Source organism: Lotus japonicus, chromosome 5, assembly GCF_012489685.1.
Source record: "Lotus japonicus ecotype B-129 chromosome 5, LjGifu_v1.2".
Classification (NCBI taxonomy): Eukaryota; Viridiplantae; Streptophyta; class Magnoliopsida; order Fabales; family Fabaceae; genus Lotus; species Lotus japonicus.
This window is the reverse complement of record NC_080045.1, coordinates 1,429,235-1,453,352: the sequence shown is the minus strand read 5'-3', so window position 1 is coordinate 1,453,352 and position 24,118 is coordinate 1,429,235. Positions and strand designations below refer to the sequence as shown.

Genomic DNA, 24,118 nt, shown 5'->3' with positions numbered 1-24,118 from the left:
GAACCCATGACCTTGAATTAGCAAAACACAACCATTACCAGTTGAGCTACTGAATCAACTGGTTAAATTATGACCAACGTTGTATTTATATCATACTTATTATCATCATTCTTAGATTATTCATCATCTTCATCCCCAACCACATTGAAACCCAGATTTTTCCATCTCCAATATCAAAGGAAAAAAAAAACATGCATTTTATCATCATCATCATCATCTTCATCTTCAAACCCCACTTCCAAAAACAGTTACGGTTTCTCTTTTATAAACCCAAAAGTTTTCAGTTTCACTTCACCTTCAACCATCAAACATATAATTTTTCTTTAATTTCCCCCATTTTTCCTCTTGCTCCTGCTTCCAATCGTGAGGAAGAGAGCTTTTAGATTCACTGTGCAATGGGGGAAAACTGGGTTTTCCGACGGCAGCGGTGATGGGTTGCTAGTGGTGCGTGGAAGGGCTTGGTGTGAATTGGGGAACCCAAGCGACCCACAAGCTGCCACCGGCGACGGTGGTTCCGTTGATGAAGGATAATGGGATTCAAAAGGTGGAGCTTTTCGATGCGGATGATTCCACCATGGATGCTCTTGCTGGGTCTGGGATTGAAGTCATGGTTACAATCCCTAATAAGCAGCTTGTTGTGGGCGTTCTTCGACCTCAAGTTCACTCCAAGGAACATGGAAATTTTGTTGTTATCAAGATGACAAATCCAAAAGTACTTTGTTGATTTTGTAGAAGTCCAATTTTTTACCCTAAACTAACTTCTAATAGCACTTCGTTTATTTCTTTGTTTGTATTGGTTTTGATTTCTCTTTGTGTACTGATAATCTTCATACTAAACTTAAAAAAATAAAAATGAATGAAGTTGTTCGAAAAAAAAAAATCAGCTTGCTTTGATGAATGACTATGTTAGTTAATTTTGAGTTTTTCATGTTAGATTTTGTTTTGTTAGCTAATTTGGTTCCAGATGCTGTTGTTGGGGAATAGATTTGGTTGGGGATGAAGATGATGATAATGAAGAAATGCATGTTTTTTTTTCTTTGATCTTGGAGATGGAAAAATCTGGGTTTTAATGTGGTTGGGGATGAAGAAAATGATGAGATAAAGTAGATGATGAAGAAGAATTTGAGAAGAACAAGGAGAATGATGATAGCAAATATGATATAAATACAATGTTGGTCGTAATTTAACCAGTTGATTCAGTAGCTCAACTGGTAATGGTTGTGTTTTGCTAATTTAAGGTCATGGGTTCAAATCCTCCCACCTCCTTTTCCCAAGTTCTGATTTTCATTTAATGACGTGTCATGCCACGTAGGATGCTGACGTGGGCCACGTCACCCTTTTTAAACGGCAGAGTGACGGAGGGGCAAACGGTGCACTTTGTGAAACATGGAGTCTACAAACATAGACGAAAAAAGAACAGGGGTAACATTTACACAAACTTAATACATCAGGGACATGAAATGCTTTTAAGCCTTAAAAAAAAAGAGTTAAGAAGGGATTAGAACAATTGATAAAGTTACTTGTGCAATATATAACACCTGAAGAAGACAAAGATGGAGTTGGATGAGCCTTTGAAACCAACGACATAAAGGAGGTTGAAGAAACAAACCGTGAGAGATTAACGTATTTGTAAAGATAAAAATAAAGGAAATATTTCACAAATATAAATCAAATATGATGAGTTTTAAAATGTTGAAACAAATATAAATAAAATATTCACAAATATTGCACTTTTTTATATATGATGGGTTTTTGTTCAATATTTGGTTTTAAGATGGGTTTTAAAATGTTGAAAAAAATATAAATAAAATATTCACAAATATTGCTATTTTTTTATAAAATTAGTTTAATATTTTTTAAAAATATGTATTTCAAAAGAAAAATTAAATGCAGATTTAGTAGAGTTTTTAAAAATATGTATTTATATAGATAGATTCCTCCTTTTTATTAAGCCGCCGCCGTGAGTCCTGCGAGCCCTGCTTCCCCTCTTTCGTTTTCGCGCAGTGAATCAGATGAGAAGCTTAAAGCGAAACCCTCTCTTGCTAGTGTGAGTTTTCTATAGTCTTGTTATCTTCTTCTTTCTTTTTTCTAATATTATTTTATCCTTTTCTGATTTTTGGTTTTTGTTTTTCTGTTAAAAGAAAAGAGAACACTATCTGAGAATGGTAGAACTAGAAGACCACTTGACCAAAACTAAAGAGTCGCTCAATCAAGTAAGTTAATGGTGGAGTTAATAATTTTTCTTTTTTTATTCATGAATAACTCTTTGGTATGTGTGTTTTTGTTTTGATGTGTGCAATTTGCAATGCAACAGGCGATAGACAAGGTGAAAAGTCACTATGACCAGCTCAAGAAGTTCAATTTGAAGCTAAGAGAAAGGAAACAACAGGTACTACTGTGCTACCAATTTCCCTTTTTTTTTTATTGAATCTTATATATGTACTAGAGTTCAATCCAAATAGCTTATCTAAGTTTGGTTCTTTTTTCCAGTATTGTGTAATTATGTTTTTCCTCCCATGTATTCACCATGATCATTGATTATTGATTTTTTTCGCTGTTGCCTTTCAATATCAGTCATATTCAAGCATGGCGGCTACACGAGAGAGAAGAGAGTGGTCAGATTTGCCACCAGAATTGTTGGAATTGGTTCTACGAAGGCTAGTCCTGAAAGACTATCTTAAGTGTCGACAAGTGTGTCGGTCGTGGCGAAGCAAAGTTAACGATGCAACCAAGACAAGATGTCCACTTTCTCCTCAATTTCCATCTCTGTTGTTGCTTCCGATAGCTCATTCTCTAATTCGCAACGAGGACCCTGCCACTCTTTTGGACAACATCACTGCACAAAACATCAACCGGCGTCAACGCACCTTCATCCCAACTCATCTTTGGGAAGGTTTCTCTGCATTAGTTCGGTCACAAGAGGGATGGTTGATGTTTCAAGACCTTATTATTAGATGTAATTCAGGGCATAGTTTGTTTTGGATTTTCAATCCAGTGTCTCGTGAAAAATATAAGCTCCCACGAATCAGGCTCGCGAGTCCTCATTTAAAAGTTTCGTTCTCTTACGCACCAGATTCTCAAGACTTATTCGTGGTGATAGGTTCGCTTGGTAAACCTAAATCGACCCCGCATCTTTGTTTTTGCAGGGTCAGTGATAAGTCATGGACTCGGATTGAAACGCCTTTTAAGGATATAATGCTTCTTGGATGGAAATTATATGTTGTGAACGATGATTCTGTGACTATTTTCAATCTCAGAGATAGCAAATCCATTAGGCTAGTTTTGCAGTTGCCAAAGCTTCGTTATGATGGGAAAAGATCAGAGACATGTAGGCTAGTAAGAGACTCTACATGTGAGCAAGTGTTGCTAATTCTTTATACAAGTGAGTATAAAGATATTCGCATCTTTAAGTTCGACATGAGCAGCCCCAACTGGACAGAGCTAGAGAGTTTGAGTGGTCGTGCCTTATTTGTAGATCGTACAGGGGCTCATGTTATCTCCGCTGCAAATTTTAACACTCCACTAGAGTTTGCCGGAGGCAATTGTGTTTTCTTCTCAGTTTTTAAATACAACAACCCTCGTATTGTGGTCTTTTTTTTAAAGGAAAAGAAAATTCGGCATTTGGATATCTCAAGTGTCATTGGTGGAAATTTGTGGTTCACTCCCTCTCCCTGGTAGAACTTTGTGGTGTTGCTCCTGAACACCCTTTAAAATATCTATTTAAGAAATGATTCATTGACATATTATGTATATGTGATTTCAAACACGTTTTCTCTTGACTTATTATTTTGATCTATTCTTATTTTCACATGCATTATTTTCAAGCACGTGGTAACCATAGACACAAATCGAGCTGGATTATGCTAATGATTTGCCACATAAAACAATGAATTATTAATGAGATAACTTTATGTAGCAAGATATTTGTATTTTCTTTTTCATTGTACAAGATTTTATGCACAAAATTTAGGAGATTAGTGATCTACTCCTAAATTTAGGAGTATATCATTATGGCTTGGCTTCTATTTGTGGTGTTATATCTTCTTCACCATCAAGAGAAGAATCACTGAGGACGGTAATTAAGTAGGGGAGAAAACACCCTATATCATTCAAGAGACTCAGAGAAATGTGATAGTCATTCTATTCATTCTTGGAATTATCACTATCCCAGAAAAAACATTTTACAACGCCTCTTTTAAAATGCTTATTTATCTCTTTTAATAATAAGCGCTTTAAAATATAATTATTGTTACAACGCTTATACAATAAAACGTTTTAAATAATTACCTCTTGAAAAATAAAATATTAAAACGTTTCAGATAAAAAACACTTTAAAAAATATATATTTTACAACGCCTCTTTTAAAATACTTATTGAAATAAACGTTTTAAAAGTATAATTTACAGCGCCATTTTCAAAACGATTTTATTAGTAAGCGCTTTAAAATATAATTTATTTACATCATACACTTTAAAAGAATTATGGAAAAGCGCTTTAAAAATATATTTTACAATGCCACTTCTAAAACGCTTATTTATATAAGCGCTTTAAAAATAAACATAAAACACCCTTGAGGAGGGATCCATTGCCTCCAAAAGTCAATCAAGACTTACTCCGCTTAATAACTTGCAATAGAAGATGAATTTGATAAATCTAACCGTTGAATTATATAATATAATCATGTATACCAAATTTCAGTTAAATTGGAAATTTGTAGGTATATAATATCATAGTCGATGTTTACTTATATTTCAAAACATGTATTATCCATCAAATTGAAGTTGTTTGATGAAGTGTCAAATGATTTTTAAATTTTATGAAATTTTGTATACTTGATCTACTCATTTGAAACCTTTAATCCAATGGTTAGATTTGTCAAATTCATCTCCTATTACAAGTTATTAAGCGGAGTAGCTTTGATAAGATTGACTCCCGGAGTCAATGGATCGCTCCTCAACACACTTATTCAAAATCGCTTTAAAATATAATTATTCTTACTTTATACTCTTTAAAAGCCTTGTAAAAGTAACCAAAAAAAAAAAGCCTTGTAAAAAATTGCTTTGAAAAAATATATTTTTTAGTGTCGTTGTTAAAACGTTTTTTTTTTTCTTAAACACTTTAAAAATATACATAAAATTCTTTTTTTATGCTTCGGAAAAATTACATAAAATTCTTTCAAAAAAGTTTTATTTATAATCGTTTTAAAATATAATTATTTTACACTACACTGTTTAAGCGCTATTAAAAAATGCTTTCAACAATAATCTTCTTTATAATTAGATCACATTATAAAAGATAAAAAATTATTACTCTACTAATTTTAAAACGTACAACATATCTTTGAAATTTAAAAGTTATTTTTAAAAGCAGAACTTATAACTTTACTAAAAGTATCCCATAAAAATAGTTATACCATTAAAATTTAAAATTCTTCTTTCTCACTATCCTCATATATGAAAAACATAAAACAATTTTATCATTACATTTCAAAATCCTTTATACACAATATCTGATATTAATCTTTTAACTTTAAAAACACAGCAATATATCTCTAAAATTTAAAAAGTTATCTTTAAAAATACAATATATCATTACAAAAATTATCTCATAAAATAGTTATATCATTAAAATTTAAAATTCTTCTTTTGAAAAAAATAAAACAATCTTATCATTAAATTTTAAAATTGTATTTCGTTTTCACAATCCCCAAAATATATATATATATATTGTGCTTTTAAAATATCTCACAACTTATATATATCTAAAACTTTAATTTAATTTGTTATATATCTAGCTTATCATCTTTTAAGAAAAATCAATCTCACTCACTCACTCACTTTTCTTTAGAAAAAATAAAATCAATCTCACTCACTTAAGACTTTGCCCCTGAAAAACCCTGAGCGTAACTCTCTTTTTTTCTTTTGATAAGGCAAAATGAATTAAAGGGAGCACAAGGGGTGCCCCAAACCCGAAAATAGTACAAGAAAAAAAGAAATAGAACATGAAAGAAGTACAAGGCACATGAAAAAACTAAAGAAGACAGAAAGGTCAAAATGCATATCCTTGATCTATATGTCCATCTAGCAAACCAGCCCAAGCAACGAACAAGAGAGGAAACCTTCAAAACCTTGATCCACTGATGCAGTAGCCTTAGAGAGACCAGAAGACCAGAAGGCATAAGAACCAATCACCACTAGACCATCAGACAAATCCCAACAAACCAGAAATTGACAATGAGGTTTAACAACAACAAGAGAAAACATAAGCCTTATCCAATCCACAAGCTAGTCACCATATTGGATTACAGATTGCTTCCCCAAACAAGTACATCAACAGCCTCAGAAATATCAAAACCATGATAATCTCAACACAAATAACAATCACAAATAACATCAGAGTGGGTCAGTTAGGAAGAGAGAAGCATATGACATCAAGCACTCAAAGGTCAAGGGTCTTCTAAATACCAAACCATCAAGATTTCTCCCCTAGTACTCAAAAGGCAGGGTCTAAAGATAACACAACAACAATAACCCCAGGCCACCCGAGAGCAAATAAACAGAACAAAGGTCACCATCATCCAAATTGATCCAGACAGTAAATTGGGTTATGGATCCAATCGTAGAAGGAAAAACAAAGCTTTTTTATTTTACCCTTCAACCAAAGCCATGACTTGAACTGGATCTGTTCTAGCATATTATCTAGATTTGAGTTATTATTTCTGAAAATAAACTCATTCCTACATCTCCAGATTACCCAGACAGTTGCAATCCAAATAACTTTAACAAGTCTCCTCGAGTTAGACTTGGAACAACATTCAACAAATTGTAAGAAATGATCCTGACCTCCATTGGGGAATACACCTGGGAATCCAAGCCAATTCAGAATCTCCATCCAGCATCTCCATGATTTTCCACAAGAGAAGAATAAGTGGGAAACAGATTCCACCTCAGCCTGGCATAGAGCGCAGGTGGCCTCCTCTTGATGAATAATAACCTTCCGTTTTAGCAAGTTGTCCCGAGTTTGAACCCTATTGAGTAGGATCTTCAGGCTAACGTAGTGGCGTTAGTAGGAACAGGGCATGACTAAATTTGATTGAACATCCTGTTTCCTCCTGATTCTTCTATTCCCTGCAAAAAAATATAAGTTGACTTAACGGTAAAAAGCCCTTCTTTATTTTTTGTCCACACCCAATTATCCTTCCTTCCTTCTACAAGGTTGACAAAACTGAGTTTTTCATATAGTTCATCAACCATTTGCTTCTCAAAATTACTCAGCTCCCTACTCCAACAAAAATTCCACCTCCATTCTCTATTGTTCCAGGAACCCATCTCCTTAATTGATTGATTCTATGCAGGGAAAGACTGAAAAGTCTGCTAAAACTGGTTTTTAAGGCTTCCCCACCCAACCAGTTTTCACCCCAAAACTTGACATCTTCTCCATTTCCTACCTTCCTAGTAATACACTCCCCAAACCAACTTCCAGGACCTTCAGAGAAGCATAGCATGTGCAGGTCTTTCCATCAAGTTGAAGCAGAATTTGAGACCCTATTTTTGTATTTCGATTGCAGAATTTTGCACCACAAATTATTCTTCTCCATCATCATTCTCCACCTCCACTTACCCAAAAGTGCCTTATTGAAATTTTCCCAATTCTAGATCCTCAATCTTCCTTCCTCTTTAGGCCTACAGACGTTTTCCCATTAACACAAGCGATCCTCTTTTCTCCTTCCTCCTTGCCACCCCAAAGAAAAAATTTCATAATTTGCTCCACCTTTTATATTGCTCCAGCCGACATCTTGAAAAAGGAAATGAAATAAAGGGGTAGGTCAGAAAGAACCCTGTTGATGAGGCACACCCTACCCCCAAAATAAAGGAATTTTTGCCTCCAAGAAGACAACTTCAATCTCATCTTGTTGATGATGGGGTCCCAAAATCTCAATCTTCGTGGATTCCCCCCATTTGGTAAACCAAGATAGACAAAAGGAACGTCCATACGACAACAATTGAGGACAGCCGCAACTCTACTAAGAAACCTGTCATTGACTGATATTCCTGCCAATTTGCTCTTACCAAAATTTACTTTCAACCCGGATGCCAACTCAAAGCACCTAAGGACACACTTCATAAGGATCACGTTTTGCATAGAAGCCTCCCCAAGGAATAAGGTGTCGTCCGCGAACTGAAGAATGGATATCTCTAGAGATTGATTATCTTTCAACCTGTATGGTGCGAATTTTCCTTGCTGTACCGCTAGCCTAACCAGCCCATTCTAGCCTTCAACCACAATAATAAAAAGAAAAGGAGCGAGAGGATCCCGTTGTCGAAGGCCTTTCCCCATCTTGAACTAGTCGCAGGGATTACCATTAACTAAAACAGAGACAGAGGCAGATTCAAGGCAGCCCTTCACCCACCCAATCCACTTATCACTAAAGCCCAACCTCTTCATCATGTAAAATAGGAATGGCCACCTCACTGTGTCATAGGCCTTTTCAAAGTCCACCTTAAGCACCAAGGTAGGGACTTTCCTGCACTTTGCATCGTGCACGATCTCATTGGCAATAACGACACTATCGAGGAAGCTCCGGCCCCCTCAAGAAAGCGGATTGACTTTCATCTATAACTTTGTAAAGCACCCTTTTTATTCTTTTGGACAGGATTTTGGTAACCACCTTGTACATGCAGCCAACTAAAGAGATAGGTCGAAAGTAATTCAGACCTTGAGAAGAGTTTACCTTTGGAATCAAAGCAATGAAGGAAGCGTTTGTCCCTCTCGCCCACACCCCGTTCCTATGAAAGTCATCCATAACTCTTTTAAAATCATGTTGTAGAATGTGCCAAAAGGTTTTTACAAACATGAAATTAAACCCATCAAGGTCGGACTTTTGTCACCATCACAATCCCACAGCCTTAACCTCATCCATGCTGAATTCTGCTGTAAGGAGAACATTATCAACTTCTGAAATTTGTTTAAAAGAGATCCCATCCAGCTTTGGAGCTTCCCAAAGTTCATCCTTGAATTTCTTTTCAAAAAACTCCTTAATCTCCTTCTTTACCTCTCTTGGTTCTTCTATCCATTCTCCATTTATGTTCAGTCCCACCACATAATTAACTCTCCTCCTCCAATTTATTGTGGAATGAAAGAATTTGGAATTTAAATCCCCATCCTTGATCCATTTTAACCTGGATTTCTGGTGCAACAGTGTTTCTTGTAGATTTGAGATTCTCCATAAATCAGCAGCAAGGTCTTTCCTTTTTCTTTGCTCCTCTACATCTAAATCTTCGAATTCAGCCTTTGCATCAAGAAGATTCATATCTCTCACCACATCCTTTCTTCTATTATTGATGTCTCCAAAAACTTGTTTGTTCCAGTCCTTCAACTTATTCTTCAGGGCCTTTAATTTTCCTTTGAAGACATAGGCACCCCAACCCTCCACTTGCAAGTTCCCCCATTCTTCCTCTACAAATTTCATGAGCCTTTCATCAAAAAACCAACTGTTAATGACTCTGAATGGCTTGGGTCCCCACTCTTGAAAAACCCTGAAACGTGCTCTGAACCACTATCTCTGAAACTTCTAAAAATATCGCACGACTCCGTCCATCGATCAGAAGCTCACGAGAGGCTCCTCGTCTCCGTCTCTCTGAATGTGCGGTGTCTCTCCTCCTATCTCAAGCTTGCGCAGAGGCTGTACGTCTCCACCCCTCTGAATCGCGCGGGGGCTTTCCTCCCCTCTGAAGCTCGCACGGCGTATCTCCGTCATTTCTGCTATTTTGGTTAGTATACGATGTTATGGGAGTAAACTGGCATAACTGATGAATAATTTCTAGCCTATTTTTAGACCTTAAATGCTAACAATTTGATGATTTTGTGCTATGTAGTTGTCCAGTTTTTATGCCTTGTTGTGTGTTCTGTTTTTCGCTGTTTAAAACTTTCACTGCACTTAAGGATTTTTTAGATGTTTACATGACCCACTTCTTCCCCTAGTCTAGTGCAACTTGAATCTAGGTAGAGACTATATTGAAATTTGATCAATTTCAACTTATATGTTTTTTTTTGAAAGGCAAAAAAATGAATTATGGAAGCACTAGGGGTGCTCCAACCCATATACAAAGGGAAGTGAAACAGCAGTTCAGTTCTTATAAAAATGAGTAAAGTACACTCACCCCTCTTAAGGTTTGTTAGAATTACACTCCACCTCATTCTTATCTAAAATCTACATCCCACCCCATTTTATATAGAGGCAAATTTAGTGACGAAAAATATTTTTCATTAATAATTAGTTATTATTTAAATTGTTAATCAATAATTTCAAAAAAAAATCAATATAATCCAATAAATTTAAAAATGAAAACATCACAATCCTCCTCATTCTCTCAATCGCGTTTTTCCTCCGTAAATTCATAATGCAAATTATTCAATAGCACACCTGCCCGATTTACAAACCATATCTCGAACATAGTGAAACATGCTTGTGTTTTCATATTTGGTAATAATTCAATTTTAATCAAAATAATCTCTTTATACCTCCAATTTTCAAAATTGGGTTGTAGGCCAAAAAAGCAACACAAATGGGTGAAGAAAATAGAGAAACAAAATTATGAAAATATGAAGTGGATCTGAGGTTATTAGAGCCCAACGAGGCGGTGGAGCATCGTTTTTAACAAAATCCAACAATATCTAAGACCAACAGAGCGTTCGCTCACAACTGAAAGGGGTGAAATTCACAAGAAGTAGTTGAACAAGTGGCTTTAGGGATGTGCGATTCACGTTCTGGGGTTCAGGTCGCAACAAAACTTTGAGGCATGAAGGTGCCATGGGGTTTCACATTGTGGGACAGTGGAGCCGTGTTAAAGGGAGTAAAGGCTTGGTGGTGGCCGTTTGTGGTGAGAAATATGATTTGGAGATAGATGGGACGTGGACTTAACAGACAGAGTGGATGGTTTTTTTAAATTTAATTCAGTAAAATTATTTTCATAAATTAATGTATGATAGTGTATATGCATTAAATTTATTTAAATTTTTACTAATTAGTAATTAGTTTTTAGTAGTGACGAATTTGTTTTCGTCACTAAAATTTATCTTTATAAAAAATGGGGTGGAGTGTAGATTTTTAAAAAGAATGGGGTGGAGTGTCATTCTTGCAAATCTTGAGGGGGGTGAGTATATTTTACTCTATAAAAATAAACAGAGAGAGTATTAGAATATAAATTAAATTTAACTCTAATTCAAAAAATAGCTTATAAGTGAGAATTATCTTCTCATGTATAAGGTTCATTTAAATTATATCTTTAGTGAATATAACACTTCTCAAAAAATATAATTGTAGACTTGTAGTGTTTTACATACTTTTTTGTTTTGTTTTGAAAGTAACTAGTTGTATATACTTAATTCTTTTTTTTTTGTCTATATACTTAAATCCCCTTAATCAGGTATGAGGTTTAATAAAAAAAATGGAAAAACCCCTGCTGGGGCACCTGATTTGTAAAGGATTGACCCAAGATTATTTGGATCCAATACGAGTAGGTTCTTCTGCTTGTTCTCTTTTTTGGTCAATGTTCTTCTTCTTCTTCTTGAACGCGAGTTCATGAAGCCCATGGACTGCGAGGTTGGGTTGATGGGCTTAAAGAGTATCTTTTGGGCTAGCATGGTGTCATCCCCGAAAAATATTAATTTTAGACACCCTTCTTGTTTTTGACACACCCTAACACCTTTTTCTTTTTATGGGTGTGTAAATAGTAAAATTGGATATTCAAAAAGTAATTTAAAAAAATTGCGGTGGGAGTCATTGTCTTATGATGATCGACCAAAAAACGTTATTGTTCCGAAAATTTCTTAAAATTGAGTTAAATATATTTCCAATCTCTAATTTGTAGAAGTGCATTTAAATTCGTAGTTTCTAGCTCCTAAAAATATATTTGAAATAATCACTCACTCATAATGTTACTTTTTTTCCCTAATCAAACCACTCACATAGTAATTATAGTCAGCCCATGAAAATCCATGAAAGGTTTTCACATTACCTTGAGTTCCTCACCCACCCACAAACTTTTAATAGCAACATGTTATATTTTTAAGGGTTAAATATTTTATGGGCATGAATCTAAAATGGTCAGTGGCAAAAATTGTATTTTTCCATCCTTCAAAATTTTTGTTTGATTTAACATGGTCTTTATGATGTCGTAAAGTTTATGTGACATATTTTTATCTGGTCACAAATCCACATAAGCTTCCACGTAATCTTTTCTATTAGAATATAATATTAGAATAAAATCTCAGAATATTTATTCTTGATTTATTATGATGTAATTATGCATGTAATCTAATTTAGATTTATTTTCTAGTTAACTATTAACACAAGACCTTTGTATATAAATACTAAGTTGTTTACCTATTAAAATTAGGTAGGCTTAACTCAACCCAAAAGCTAGCTCAAGAGGTGAGGGTTGCTTTACCATTTATAAGCACTTGATTGACCACATCTATAGCCAATGTGAGACTCTAACACACACCCTCATGCCTATGGTTGGACATTTAGAGCTTGGAATGAAACGGGTGACCCAAATATGGGGAGTCAACAAATGGATCTTGGATAGGCTCCGATACCATATGAGAATTAGGGAGGCCTAACTCAACCCAAAAGCTAGCTCAAGAGGTGAGGGTTGCTTTACCCTTTATAAGCACTTGATTGACCACATCTATAGCCAATGTGGGACTCGTTGAGTTTTGTACTACCATTTATAAGTGCTTGATTGACCACATCTATAATCAATGTGAGACTCTAACACACCCCTTCACGCTCAGGGTTGGACATCTGGAGCATGGAATGAAACGGGTGACCCAAACATGAGGAGTCGACAATTGAATCTAGGATAGGCTCTAATACCATATTAGAATTTGGTAGGCCTAACTCAACCCAAAAACTTGCTCAATATTTTATTCTAATATTATATTCTAACATTTTCACATCTATTTTGGTCTCTTAAAAGTTTCTACAATAAAATTAAGTCATTCCCCATTTTTCTTAATCATCTCAAAAACCATAAATACATATTTTCATTTCAAAACCTATAAATTTATCTTAAGCCCAAACATTCCCCTTCATCTTCTTCTTGCTCATCCTCCTCCTCCCATTCCAACCCAACGACTAGGGATGAACCCCCTGGAAAAAAAATTCTACTTACCCTCCTGTAATGTTTTTTTGATCCCCCTGAGAATTTTAATTTGCACCCAAACCCCCACTTTCTCCTCTCTCTCTCTCTCACACACTCACAGTCACAGACTCACGCTTTCACCCTCTCACGATTCATGCTCACCATGCCATCACCCTCTCACTCTCACTAAGTCTGGTCGTCATCAAGATTCAAGCACACACGTACGACACGTCGCACCACCACCGACCACCACCACGCCACCACCGTCCACCAGTCCAGCTGCCCCTCTGCCGCTCTACCCTAGGTATGGCTGATTTCCCTAAATTGATTTTCTTTCTCTTCTCCTTTCTCAAGCTTGATGCTTGATTTTCCAGGCAACCATGAATATGATTGATTGATAATTTAATTTTTGGGTGAGGTAAGGTGTCTATTGATTTATTGGGGGGAAAACTCTTAGATTGGAGGAAAAACTCAAACTAGAATTATTTTCAAGAATGGGGAAAAACTAAAACCAGAGTTGTGGATTTAGCCCAAATGAGAGCTTGAATGAACTGATACTCTTGGACCAACATGGTTCGCCACCACTCTATGCTCCATGGAACTGGCTGAGAGCTGGGAACAAAGATTTTTGCTGCTCTATGTATGATTGGATAGCCAATCCGAAGTACTGCATTGGTTTTCTCTGAAGCTGTGTTCTTTTTCTTGTTGTGACCAGTGGGAGTTCTGTTTTTTACTATACTGTGAAGTAGTTTGGCACCTGTTATCTATGCTGGTACCATTGCAACACTGTTTCTGATTCCTCTTCTCTTATTTTTTTCATTTTCCTTTGTTCCATCATATATCTCTTTGTACATACCATGGTTTGAGGTACCCCTAGTACCTCTATAATACAATTTTGTTTACCAAAAAACTCTATGCTCCACACTCTTGAATTTATCGTTTGTCATAAACTGTATCAAAGAAACTGGTTCACTAATTATGTATTCAATTATTTAACAAGAACTGGTTCCAATTCAAAATAGTTTTATTTGACATTTGAGTCCAAGCTCATTGAATACAGCTTATGAAAAGTAAAACTCAACAAACCATTTATATGTTGTTGTTAGTGCTAAATGAATATTTAAAGCCTTAACGCTTATTATCTTGAGACTTTGTGAGTGGGTCTCGTGGATGTGTATTCTTGAAGGCTGAAGTTTCTGCCTATTGTAAAAGAGTCTGCAACCTCAGCTTCATTTTTGTTCTATCATTGGTTTTGGCTTGAGTTGTGGGAAAGTGTTCTTGTACATGTTTCTATGTTTCTGTTCGGGTATATTGTAGTAGGATTGATTAATTTAATTTAACTTTTGCTGACAAAAAAAAAGTGTACTTGTAGTCTTCTTTTGAAGGAGACTAGGAGTGTTGTTTTCTTTTGTTAAAACAGAGTAGTGCTGCCCTGTTTTTTACTGATTATGGCCTGTTTTTAATTTTAGGAAGATCATGGAAAAATTTGAACCCGTGACCCCGGGTCCTGGATCCGCCACTGCCAACGTCACCACCATTACCAATAAAAATCCCCCTAACTCTCTATGTACATTCGTGTTTTGTCGGAGAAATATAAGACTCTATCTTTAAATTATGTATGCTATTAGTGAAATATTTGAAAGTTTAGTGGGGAGAGAGCTTCTACTTACTTTGGTCAAGGACCACAACTCATAATTTTTTTTCTAATGAGCTATTTGAATTTGACCATATATGACAAAGATCTAAAACATATTTAACCTCAAACTTAATGTTGAAACCATAATTACATTGCTTGATGAGAAAATTTTGCAAAGAAAAAGTAGGAGATCAAAATAGTGAAATCACACAACTAAATGACTAAAATTGGAAAAATAAAGGACAAAAACCGCTAAACTAGTAAATTAGGGAACCAAATATATGAAGAAAAAAGTAGGAGAATCAGTTTCACGAAATCAATAAATAAGAGAGTAAAAGTGAATTAAATCTACATTAAACTTAAAAAAATATAAAATTTGACCGATTCACAAAAGATTCTCTATCAATATCATCAATCTTTGATTGATTTTTAGATTAGTTTGATTTTACTTTTACCCTTGTAATGTAGTCAATCAATTCACTAGTTTTGTGATTGAACCATCTTGTCCATTCAAACATAGTACTTACAAAGAAATATTGAAAATCACACTCATAAATAAAATAAAAAATAAAAATTTCACAAGGTCTGACTCTCTCTCCTTAAACCCTAGAGACGCTGGTATGTTTCCACAAGTGACACGTGTCAATTGGTGGAGGCACTGAGGGATTTCATTCCCAAATTCCTCCCTTTTATTAACCAAGAACCGGAACAGCTAGAGGCAACAACTCTCTCTTTGTAATCCTTATTCTCTCTGTCTTTCTTTTTTTCAATTCCTTCTTGTGTTTCTTCTCATTAAAATCACATTCTACTCACACAATAACACCCCATTCATTCATTGAAAACAAACACACACTCATGATGAAGAATCATAACAGAGACATGGAACAACAGAGCATTGACGACTGGTCTGAAAAAGAGATGGAAGTTGCTCGAATCCTCCTCGACTTGCCTCGCCTCTGGGTCGATCGACCTTCATTCACTTGGGGCCGAAAAAGGAAGAGATCTGCAATTCAAGACACCCTCTATCTTTCTTCTTCGCCGCAAACCACGCCGTCTCGTCACGGTGGTGCTGGTGCTAATAACAGAACCAACGGCGCCGCCGCCGTGAGTCCTGTGAGCCCTGCTTCCCCTCTTTCGTTTTCGCGGACTGAATCAGATGAGAAGCTTAAAGCGAAACCCTCTCTTGCTAGTGTGAGTTTTCTATAGTCTTGTTATCTTCTTCTTTCTTTTTTCTAATATTATTTTATCCTTTTCTGATTTTTGGTTTTTGTTTTTCTGTTAAAAGAAAAGAGAACACTATCTGAGAATGGTAGAACTAGAAGACCACTTGACCAAAACTAAAGAGTCGCTCAATCAAGTAAGTTAATGGTGGAGTTAATAATTTTTCTTTTTTTATTCATGAATAACTCTTTGGTATGTGTGTTTTTGTTTTGATGTGTGCAATTTGCAATGCAACAGGCGATAGACAAGGTGAAAAGTCACTATGACCAGCTCAAGAAGTTCAATTTGAAGCTAAGAGAAAGGAAACAACAGGTACTACTGTGCTACCAATTTCCCTTTTTTTTTTATTGAATCTTATATATGTACTAGAGTTCAATCCAAATAGCTTATCTAAGTTTGGTTCTTTTTTCCAGTATTGTGTAATTATGTTTTTCCTCCCATGTATTCACCATGATCATTGATTATTGATTTTTTTCGCGGTTGCCATTCATGCAATATCTTGTCTTGCTGAGAAAGTAAGGGAAATTTGTTATTGACTAAGAAAAGGAAAAAAGATGGTAAAATTGGAATGAGAGAAAAAGGATATAGTTATAATTATTATTAAATATTTTATTTGCCTGATTGTTTTGTTTACCTATTTTTTGGGAATTTGTTTCATCAAAAAAATAGATGGTGGTGCCAATCAATTTTTTGTGATTGCTATTTGTTTTTACAGCTAACTAACAATGGCTCTGAAACTGAAAGTGAATCCAAAAACCCCAATTTGGAATTGGAGTATAGAGTCAACTACTGTTCCAATGAGCAAAAGCAGAACTGTGAACCTTCAACAATGGCCAATCAGAATCACAAGCGTGGGCCCTCTGAGGATCTGTGTGCAACGACGTCGTTCACAGTGGCATCATCAGTCTCTTCCTCTAGTACACTGGGCCGGGTCAACGCTGGTGGAGGCCCACTACGACCCCTTCTTGATCTCAACCTCACTGCTGGAGAGTATATCCACGTGGGCTCTTGTCAACCGTTTGATATGACCCTGGCTTGTTATGAACCGTTGGATAAGAGCAGGGTGAACAAGGATTGGAGTAGAAGTAAAGCCATGGCAGCAGCTGAAGCGAGGCAGAGAAGGCTTCAAATTTGCAGACTCAAGACGAAGAAGTCCATTGGAAGTAGCAGCAAATCACGATTTTCTTATACATGATTCAAATATTTGCATATCTTTATAATTTTCCACCACTATTTTTTGTTAGAGGTTTAGAGAAGATTTGACATTATTATTATAGATATAGGGAAGGTTATTAGGAGTGTATCACTTAAAATTTGTGATATGCTAGTTTCGTTTTCAACAAGTTTCACCTTTATATGTTCAAAGAATAATCCATAAATGCGGGTAAAAAGGTATTGACTAATTATAATCACAATCAATTGTAGTTTCTATAAATAAATAATTTAACCTGAACTATTGTGTCTTACGAATGAGTGAGTTTGCTAAATTAATTCCTGTAAATAATCAAACATCATAATTCTATAAATAAATTAGCTATCGAACATTGACAATTATGTACCAAAAAAGATCTTCAATCAATTTGGTAAAATCTATTATCAATTATGTAAGTTTTCATAAATTAACTAATTAAATTAAGAATTAGTGATGAATTAATTTTAACATCATGTTATATATTTTTAAAATTCAAGTAAATATCACTTACAAAATTAGTTTTAGTTGAATTTTGGTATTTATTTTTTGGGGCAAGACAACAAATAAAGGAAAAAGAAAACAACCCCAAGCCCCTAAAGCACATCCCTACAACATCCGCGAGAAGAAGCAGGAGAAGCCCAGCCGACAGGATACCTCAAACCCATGCTGTTAGTTAGCTCTCGCCTTCACCCCTAAAGCACATGGATCAGGTTCTGGAGTGTGGACTCTTTTTCTTTGTTGATGATTTATAAGTTCTCTTATGCAGTTGAGCTTCGAAGCGGAGTTCAACATAGTATAAGTTTGTGAAAAACAATTTAGTAAACCACGAAGTCTTCCGGTGACAAGCGTAAACAACACCTCACCTAAAAAGTTAACATGATAAAAAGATGGCTTAATAGCAGTTTTAGTCCCTTATCTATTATGATCGTGCGATTTGGGTCCTTGATCTTTAAAACGTGCGATTTTAATCCTTAAATTATTTTTTTTTGTGCGATTTTAGTCCTTTTGTCAAGTTGCCGTCCAATTCATAAACTTGCTGACATGGCATTTTCATTAAAAAAAATAATTAAAATTTTCCACTTAAGCATTAAATTTTATTTTCCTTTTTTTTATCCATCATCTTCTTCATCAACCTCCATCCTTCTCTTCTACCAAAAACAACCTTCATCATTCTTACTCTCACTTTGAACATCAGCCCAAAAAATCAAAATTGAAGTCCTCCATGGCTAAATCTTCAACTACTTCCTTTTCAACCACAAAAGCTCCAACCCCATCCCTCCTCCTTTCCTCCCTCATCATCATTGCAGAACCTATATAGTACATCAAACCCAGAACCCAAATAACATGTTTCTCAAATGAATGAAATATTAAGAATTGATTGGTTGTGTACATCCATTCCAATTCCAATTCCTAACTCTAACCCCAAATCTGAGGCTTCATCACATTCTCCATCGACTTCTCCCAACACACGCAGCGACATATCCAGAAGCCTTGAATAGCAAAAACGGAGATCCATAGAGGCTTTAATATCGAACCATCTTCCATCCCTTCCATCGCAAGCCTTTCCTGCACCAACACCACCCCATGGGTTCGTAATTTCTGGGAAGGGAGAACCTGGATCTCGGAAATCCGCCCCTTGCCTCCACTCCGTTCAATTTTCGCCACCACCGACGACCCTTCTCCCATCCCGTTCAAATGGTGTGACACTTCTGGATTTTGGGTTTGAGGGTGGAGAAGACCCTTCTGGAGTTTTGTTTTCCTGATCTTCTTATTTTATTTTATTTTTTTATTTCTTTTATGCTTTTATTCATTTTATTTTTCTGATGTGTGATAAAGAAAGGGGTGCAAATAGCAAAGTGGTGTCAATAGTAGGCCACTAAGCAACCTCCGTCAAATTTTTAACGGCAGAATCAAAATCGCACAAAAAAATAACTCAAGGAATAAAATCGCACGTTTTAAAGATCTGGCACCCAAATCGCACAGTCAAGATAGATAAGGGACTAAAACTGCTATTAAGCCTAAAAAGATACAAAGTGAAGATGATAATGTGATAACATAATAATCCACACTTCTAAAATTATATATTATAATAAAACCAATTTAGCCATGAATGAGTTGTTGTATTGAATTTTAAAATGCGGTTCAATTATATCTCAAAATTACAATAATTATGAGTTGATGCGACCATAATTACAGTTGTGATATCGTTACTAGGCTTAAAAGCCCTTTAACAAGTACCACTTTTTGTTTTTTTTTTGTCATGAACAGACATCACTTTAATACCATGTTGTTGCCAACTTGCTTTGACAAAAGAGAGCCTGAAAGTCATATATTGACCGAGAGATTTCAAGTTTCCCTTGCTAATCAAAGCCCCTCTAATTTTCTCACTCATCAGTCATCTCCTCTTTTCCTAAACTCTACATATCTCACGGTTCACAAGTAATTAGTCACATAATGAAGTAATTAGTCACCATCCCCTCCAACTCTTGGCATTTGAAGTCAAATTACCATTTACATTTTGGAGTGTGGCAATAAAACCTAGAATTCTATCTCCATGTTTTACCCATTTACATCTTGATTCCTGGTACAATATAAACAATTTCCATTATTATTATTCATTCTGCAATGTTCTTAAATGAAATAACTAGTAATTTTATTTGAAAAGGCATTTCCATAAACCCATTTGAGATTTTAGCCCCTGCACCTCCTTTCTTTCTCATTTATGATGGTTGTTCTGGATCTAGATCTAACATGAAAAAGAGACCTTAATCCAAAACCCTAGCAGACCAAGCTAAGAGAAAATAAAAGTGTCATATATTAATGAAAAAATCCCTTTTACAATTAGTGACCTCCCCTTTTATAGTGACCCTCTAAAATCCTAATGCTAGCTTAATTGGGCCTTTGGGCCTCATAAATCCTCGGCCCAGAGAGTTGGTCGCCCTAAGGAGGCCTCGCCTAGCCGTCCTATAGTCACGTCAAGCTTTAACTTTGGGCGGGTCCTATCATGATCAGGTCCCGCCCAGTCCAATGGTACTGGTACCTGCTAGCGTACCTAATTAATTTCATGTGTCTCCCTCCTCATAATTGAATTTTTCCTTTCATAAACCTTTTCTGGACAATTAGCTTCTGTTGCTCCAGAAGTTTAATGGAGAGAAGTGCATCAGTCAATTCCTTTAATCATGAATTAGTGCTCTTACCTTATCTCTCAAAATGATGCATATTCATATTCTGCATCTCATGTATGAGTAAGGGACACGACTTTCACCTTTTAGTAGTGTGTTTTCAATCGGTAGAGGTCACACAATCCAGAACACGCTAGCCCCATCAAGTTCACTTTATAAAGTTCTCTATATAAGTGATTATGAAACTTTCCATGGTAGAACCCTGAATCCCCGGAATCAAACACGCTTAATTTAAGTGAATATTGCCCACCATCTAGAATTCTAGATAAGACGACTTCTTATTCATACACTTACATTAAGTATAGAACAATCAAACATCATTTTGTCTGCGGGTGCATTTCAAACAATTCAAGCTGAAGAGGAAATAAAAATCACCAAAATTATGGAAAAACAAGGAGAATTGAACAATTACAGATAGCCATATAGATGCATGAGCAGTCTCAAATTTGGTAATGTAACTAATTTTCGACGTGGATTATCACTTAGGTAGTACCAAAGTTTGTTCAGGTTTTGGTTCTGGTACATTCAGGTTCAACTACTGCTGCTCCTCATAAGCATTCTCCTCACCCTCATCATAATCCTCCTCCTCGTCTGCAGTTGCATCCTGATATTGCTGGTACTCTGCAACCAAATCGTTCATGTTGCTCTCTGCTTCAGTGAACTCCATTTCGTCCATTCCTTCCCCTGTGTACCAGTGCAAGAAGGCCTTGCGCCGGTACATTGCAGTGAACTGCTCACTCACCCTCCTGAACATCTCCTGAATTGATGTGGAGTTACCAATAAAAGTACTCGACATCTTCAGATTCTTGGGTGGAATATCGCACACACTCGACTTCACGTTGTTAGGAATCCACTCAACAAAGTACGAGGAATTCTTGTTCTGCACATTGATCATCTGTTCATCCACCTCTTTGGTGCTCATCTTTCCCCTGAACATTGCAGATGCTGTCAAGTATCGGCCATGCCGAGGATCAGCTGCGCACATCATGTTTTTGGCATCCCACATTTGCTGTGTCAGTTCCGGGACAGTGAGGGAGACGTACTGCTGAGACCCGCGTGAGGTGAGAGGAGCAAAACCCACCATGAAGAAGTGAAGACGTGGGAATGGGATCAGATTCACAGCAAGTTTCCTGAGGTCAGAGTTCAGTTGTCCAGGGAACCTCAAGCAACAGGTAACTCCACTCATAGTTGCAGAAATCAGATGGTTCAGATCACCAACTGCAATCAAACCAATGAGAATAAACCAAGTTATTGCTGGTGGCATTGATTGCCTAGTTATAGAAGCCGGATTGATTAGACTTAGTTTAAATATATGCGGACACAACAAACACTTCACGATCAAAAGTAAGTAAACAAAACACTTCTTATGGATTGAAATGAAATTCCCTACACTCATCTAATATATAATAAGCACAGACTTACATGGGTAGAGGGATAATGGGGTACTTACAACTAGGAGTGGTGAGTTTCAAAGTCCTGAAGCAAATGTCATAAAGTGCTTCATTGTCAAGAACCATGCACTCATCTGCATTCTCTACTAGTTGGTGCACGGATAGAGTAGCATTGTACGGCTCCACAACCGTGTCAGAGACCTTTGGAGAAGGGAAAACAGAGAATGTGAGCATCATTCTGTCTGGGTATTCCTCCCTGATCTTCGATATCAGGAGGGTTCCCATGCCAGAACCCGTGCCGCCTCCAAGCGAGTGACAAACTTGGAAACCTGAGAAAGGATTAAATATAAAATTCAGAATAAAAATTAACACACATATGCATGATCACAATCACAAATGCTAGTGGAATGTCAAGACAATTCAACTATTAAAAATCAGATTTCCTGCAGCAGCTTCCTAGTTACTCTAGTAAAAGTAATGATTTCTCAAAGAAGGCATGTTACAACACCACAAATGAGCCAATCCCATTCTTCATCCTGTTAGAGATCCATTACCACAATTGTGTTCTATAGTCTATACATGACATAAAGCAACATAAACATAGCAAGACCAAGTAGAAACTACCCTTTGCTGTTTTTGATAAATCACACTGTTAGGAGTTGCATGGATAATCTAGTTGAGTTATCCATGCAGATTGTAGTGCATTGCTTTTGATAACCAATCCAAAGATCTATAATGGAATAAATGTTTTGATGTGCTTAGAACAATTTTGGTACTACCAATTTGAGTTTTCTTATTCATGTCTATTTACAAATTTAGCAATGGGCAAACACTGAAGTTTCATGACAGTAAAAGTGCTAAAGTAAAATCGCATCGTCATCGTCGGTGAGCCATCACAATCACATATGATAAGAGGAAAGGAAAAGATATTTGGAGATATTTCATGTTTATAATGCATCACGGAATATCATACTAATAAGGTGACGTGGTCCCTCCCTGTCTTTGCACTACGAAACACGGGACCCTCTAACAGCTCACCACCATTTCTCAATTATTTTCTCCCAAATCAAGCGATCTATTCTAGAGGCTTAAATACCAACAAGAAAAAAACTAATTAAATAATGAAGCATCAATCAATAATAATAATTGCAGTAGAAAGCTGACAATGACAAAATCCTCACAATAGCTCAGTTCAAGAAATCCAGATCTACTTCTGCCACACTCACTCTTATTCTTTATCTAACAGATCTTCTTCTAACATCTAAAACAATAACAAAAAGGACCAGACCAGGAAACAATCACTATACTATACAAACACAAAAAGAAGCTCTCAAAAGTTTTCTTTAAACAAAAACCACTTTACACTAACTAATTAACTACAAAAAGCAAAACAACTATGCTCATTGCTCAATTCAATGCAACAAAGTGATAACCAGCAATTCAGCATTGCATTTGCATCCAGAATCAGCGTTCCGATTGTTAGCAAGCAGTTATTAGAACTAGAAATTCATTCTCTCGCGATTCATTTTGATCATATAGAAACATAGATACGATCACGGATCATGTAATGTACCTTGCAAGCAGTCACAATTCTCGGCCTCTTTGCGAACAACGTCGAGGACGGAATCGATCAACTCAGCGCCTTCGGTGTAATGACCTTTAGCCCAGTTATTACCGGCGCCGGACTGGCCGAAGACGAAGTTGTCAGGGCGGAAGATCTTGCCGTAGGGGCCGGATCTGATGCTCTCCATGGTGCCGGGTTCGAGATCCATGAGGACGGCTCTAGGAACGTAGCGGCCTGCGGAGGCCTCGTTGTAATAGACATTGATGCGTTCGAGTTGGAAATCAGTGTCGGAGTCGGTGCCGGTGAACTTGCCGGTGTGATCGATGCCGTGCTCGTCGCAGATTACCTCCCAGAACTTGGAGCCGATTTGGTTGCCGCATTGGCCACCCTGGATGTGCAATATCTCCCTCATGCTTCTGTTACGATGGTGGTGATGATGATTGAGTTTGAGATTTTGGTTTGGGAGGGAGAAAATGATGGTGGTTACTGATTTGTATTTATAGTGTGGTTGTGGGAAGGGGTTGTGAGAGGGGTAAATAGAAAGTGGTAAGGGGTGGGAGGTTAATGTTGGAAGGGTAATAATGGGAGGGCAATATGGGAATTTTGTTTATTTAAGTATGGCAGGCCAGCGGTTCTTTCATGTGTTCCACCCTTCAACTAAGACCATTTATAACTAAGACCATTTATAATGGTTCAACACCCTCAACCTCAACACCACTTTTTCTGTTGCTAATACTCCACATCAGTTTCTCTCTCTAATTTAATACTCATTCAACTTTTATCC

The 24,118-nt window shown here is 36.4% G+C and overlaps 3 protein-coding genes across 3 annotated transcripts; 2 read left to right on the top strand and 1 right to left on the bottom strand.

The window, feature by feature from the left end:
• The first annotated feature begins 520 nt into the window (after positions 1–520).
• LOC130717347 (F-box/kelch-repeat protein At1g57790-like) lies at positions 521–3,716 on the top strand. Its single transcript, XM_057567549.1, has 5 exons — positions 521–719; positions 1,953–2,047; positions 2,142–2,213; positions 2,315–2,389; positions 2,575–3,716. The coding sequence occupies exons 1-5, from the start codon at positions 521–523 to the stop codon at positions 3,676–3,678; spliced, it is 1,545 nt and encodes a 514-aa protein (XP_057423532.1). The 3' UTR covers positions 3,679–3,716.
• Positions 3,717–15,394: 11,678 nt separating this feature from the next.
• LOC130718286 (uncharacterized) lies at positions 15,395–17,438 on the top strand. Its single transcript, XM_057568836.1, has 4 exons — positions 15,395–15,975; positions 16,070–16,141; positions 16,243–16,317; positions 16,721–17,438. Exons 1-4 carry the CDS (start codon positions 15,640–15,642, stop codon positions 17,198–17,200), a joined length of 963 nt encoding a protein of 320 aa, XP_057424819.1. The 5' UTR covers positions 15,395–15,639; the 3' UTR covers positions 17,201–17,438.
• A 3,195-nt stretch (positions 17,439–20,633) lies between these two features.
• LOC130717425 (tubulin beta chain-like) lies at positions 20,634–23,822 on the bottom strand. The gene is made up of 3 exons (XM_057567642.1): positions 23,344–23,822; positions 21,830–22,099; positions 20,634–21,597 (listed from the first exon to the last, which is right to left on the bottom strand). Exons 1-3 carry the CDS (start codon positions 23,744–23,746, stop codon positions 20,915–20,917), a joined length of 1,356 nt encoding a protein of 451 aa, XP_057423625.1. The 5' UTR covers positions 23,747–23,822; the 3' UTR covers positions 20,634–20,914.
• Between the last annotated feature and the right edge of the window lie 296 nt (positions 23,823–24,118).